The sequence below is a fragment of the Pinus tabuliformis genome, chromosome Q (genome assembly GCF_031772625.1).
Source record: "Pinus tabuliformis cultivar Carrire ecotype Pingquan chromosome Q, CPIR1, whole genome shotgun sequence".
Taxonomy (NCBI): domain Eukaryota; kingdom Viridiplantae; phylum Streptophyta; class Pinopsida; order Pinales; family Pinaceae; genus Pinus; species Pinus tabuliformis.
The window spans coordinates 450708382-450712309 of NC_142296.1; the positions used below are offsets into that span (position 1 = coordinate 450708382).

Consider the following 3928-nt stretch of genomic DNA (forward strand, 5'->3'; position numbering starts at 1 on the left):
GCATCTTTGACTCACTTGGAGACCCATGAGGCCACTTGTGTGCCCTCACATCCATTGGGAGCAACACAGGTTTATTATATGGAGAATAACGGGCCAACCCATTGTCCATTACTTTACGAAGTCCAGTTAATCACTTTGGAAATTATGGACTTCATCAGGCCTCTTAGAGAGCCCAAAGACATGCATTATTTATCGTTTGACCTCTTGGGAGGCTTATTATTTTATGTATGAGCTAGTTTGGTGGTCTTGTCACCAACAGATAGTTGTTTTCACATTATTTTAGTTGATGGTCTAATGTAGGCTTAAATTAGGTAATTTGAACTCCTAATGAGTGTATAAATAGGAGAGACATGAATTCATCTACATCATCCCTTGGATTGGATGATTCTCTCTCTTGAGAATTTCACATTTCTTTCTTGGAGGATGAATTGGAGCATGGATCAATTCTAATGTTTGGATTGGACTTTCTTATCTTGGAGCTTCTTTATTGTGAAATGTGCTAATGTTTGGATATATTCACTTATGTGTAAGTATGATTGATTTTTTTTTTATTACTTTGTGAGATACTTCGATCATGAGATTTTCATCATTTTAGGCTAATTGTTGCATGCATTTACTGCTTCATTGTGGAATTATGTTTCTATATAGCATATCCAGAGTGATCCAGTGTATGATTCCCTTCAAATCGTCGTCCTACACGAACGTGTCTTGCTCTAGCCCCTTTTGCTTAGTATTTAGCTCCCTCGGTGAATCTAGTGCCTGCGATTTCCAGCAAAATTGCAACTACACCTATGCGTATCTAAATAGTAGTACTTCTGGAGTGCTAGCTGAAGAGACTTTCAGTCTTGCGACAGCAGGTTCCCCAGCACGCACTTCCTTTCCGCACATTAAGTTCGGCTGCAGTCGCGTGGAACAGGGCGACTTTGGGGGATCGTCGGGTATAGTCGGTATGGCAAGAGGGCAACTCTCTCTGGTTTCCCAGATTGGATACAACATCTTCTCCTATTGCTTAGGATCCGTAAATAATGCCTCACAAGTTAACCCTTTATTCTTGGGTCCGGCGGCGACCTTGCGAGGTGGTTATAGTGTCACCCCTCTCATTCAAAACAATGTTCAAAGCGATATGCACTCTTTCTACTATCTCGGCCTCGATGGAATCAGCGTGGCGGGCGAACCAGTCCCTATTCCGAATGGTACATTCCAACTTCTAGCCAATGGAAGCGGAGGCTTTCTGATTGATTCTGGAACTAGTATCAGCTTTTTCGAGGAAGCAGGATACACGCCTTTTCGGGATGCTGTCCGCTCGAGCATTACAGCACAGCCAGTTAATGCATCTAGTTCCGAACTCTGTTACCATTATACGTCTGCTCTGGTATTGCCAAATATTACTTTGCACTTTGCAGGAGGTGCAGACTATGTTCTACCACCGGAGAACTCCTTCATATCATATCAGCAAGATACTGGTGAGATAGTTTGCTTTGCGTTTATAGCTTCGCAGTATTCATTTTCGGTATTGGCAAATTTTCAGCAACAGAATTTCCACATCGTGTACGATCTCGGCAACAACGAGCTCTCTTTCGCTCGGGCCAACTGTGATGCTATGTGACACCAGTAGCGACAACCTTACAGATTTTCAGTAGTAGCGACTACCTTACAGATTTTCATTAGTATCCTATATGCTCCGGCTTCCCGCCGCTCGTATGTTACAGTGTTTGTAATAAGCTTTGAACAGTCCTGTTTTGGTGCACTATATTAAAACAAACTGTAAAGCTCCCTATGCTTAAATGTTTATGGAATGTGTTTCTCGATATTGCCTTTATTTATCTTATTAATTACATTACGCATATCTTTGTTTCGCTGGCGACTCTTGTATCCATTTTTTTGTTCCATGAAAGTTTTTAAAAGATTTAAACCACAATGCAACTCACTTTGGAATTATTAAAATTAATTAACCATTTTTTTAAACTAAAAAATTGATTTTGTTTAATGGATAGTTTTCAATCTATTTTCCCTCATTAAAAAACTAGGTAGAATTACAATTTTAAACCTTGTAATATATATCATTTAAGTGTTTTGAACATTTTTGGGTATACTAAATCTATTTACAAATTTAAATATATTTTAGATAATTAAGATTTCTAATGTGAACAAAATTGTATAATTCTATTCTATCTTTAAAAAACTTAAAGAATTTAGGCAACATCCATAAAATTAATATCAATATGGGTCCATCTTAACCATTATGAATCTAGCATCATGGAGAGAGATCAAATCTTTTGAGGTGAAAAAACATAGTCCATACAACTTATAGTTTTATTTCTCTTTAGAATTATGGATTTGTCGATTACTATTACTAGTGGTTACGTTTGACTACCTCAACACTGAACCAGAGTTACAATATATGCTACTCTAGAGTCTTCCCCATCCTAATCATATCGACAGCCTATTATTCATGAATAATGGGGGCTGACATGGCATCCTCTCGAATTATGGTGGAGAAAACAAGAAGGTCAACTTCTCAGTGGCATAACTTTCACATACATTCTTTGATTGATATGCTTGTGTTGTTGGAAAGGTATCCGTGTGTAGAATAGGAAAGAAGGCGGGGTCCTATAACGAAAGTGTTTTGCCCCAAAAAATGTCGTTATATGCCTCAAACTATTCCTAAAATGTTTCAAAGATTATTCCTCTACTTTTTCCACTCTGAAAGAATCAATATGGATGAAAAGCAATATAATGATCCAATCCAGCTCAATAGTAAGTATTTTTGGGCCCCGAGGTGGTTAGTTGTTACATCAAATTCCCAAGGGTGTATCTTTTGTATAAAATCTTTGTTTGGGACGCACAATAGCTCATTGGAAACAACTATATAAGGATTAAAACTTTCAACTAGGGTCGGGACATACCATGGCAACCCTTGGGCTCCTTAATGGCCAAAAAACATCATTTATAGCCTTAAAACAACCATAGAAGTTTCATACCCAAAAGCCATTATAAACTAGTAAATAATAAAGAACACTTACGTACATGGAAGAGGTGGGTGGCCATCAATATCAATGTAGATAAATCTTATCCCCTTAGCAAACAATGGTCTTCATTATGTTAAGTTCCCTCATTGAAAGGATAAAATTTTGTCGAATTTGGATCCTGATGTGTCTTTTAGTCAAAATATATCTATTTATGTTTCCAACACTTAATTATCATATCTAAGACCATAAGACTTGAAAATTTTAGAAAAATATTGTTAAACATATTGCAAGGTGCGGGTGAATGAGTATTTCATGCAATTAGTATTTTCACTTTTCTTTTATGATGTAATGAACAACTAAGTTAAGCATTGCCAAAACCATATCTATGTAAATTTTGAGCAATAATGAAAGGATATAAACATAATCATATCAATGGATGAACAAACATATCATCACATAAGAACACCATATATTAAGTGGAAAAACAAACCAGGAGAAGCCACCTATTATATTTGTCTTATTATTTTTATTAAGAAAATCTTCTATTACATCTTGCACTAGTGCAAACTTCTACCAATGTGCAACCTTCTACTTTTTGGAGGCCACCACTTCCTCTTATTTATTCAACTAACACTAGAATAATGTCGCCACTCCTTCAATGATGGATGCAACCTTCAAACACTTATGGACCATGTTTCAAAATCTTTCACTGGATCCACCTGGAATACAAACTAAATCCTGTAGGCCATGTTTCATCCAAATTTCAGACTGGACCCACCTATAACTTTATGCTCATCAATCTTATTCATACAACAATCACTTCAAGTACTATTATGTCCTCAACATATGACTACATATGTCATCAATTCATTGTATCAATCTTTACTTTTGTTTAGCGTATGCATCTAATAATAAATCCTAGCACAAATCAATGTCAACACTACTCATACTAAACTAAA

General features: G+C 36.5%; 1 protein-coding gene across 1 annotated transcript; it reads left to right on the plus strand.

Annotated features, from left to right (window-relative positions):
• The first annotated feature begins 670 nt into the window (after positions 1-670).
• LOC149220145 (aspartic proteinase nepenthesin-1-like) lies at positions 671-1606 on the plus strand. The gene has a single exon (XM_089387008.1). It carries the CDS (start codon positions 671-673, stop codon positions 1604-1606), a length of 936 nt encoding a protein of 311 aa, XP_089243134.1.
• Positions 1607-3928: the final 2322 nt, after the last annotated feature.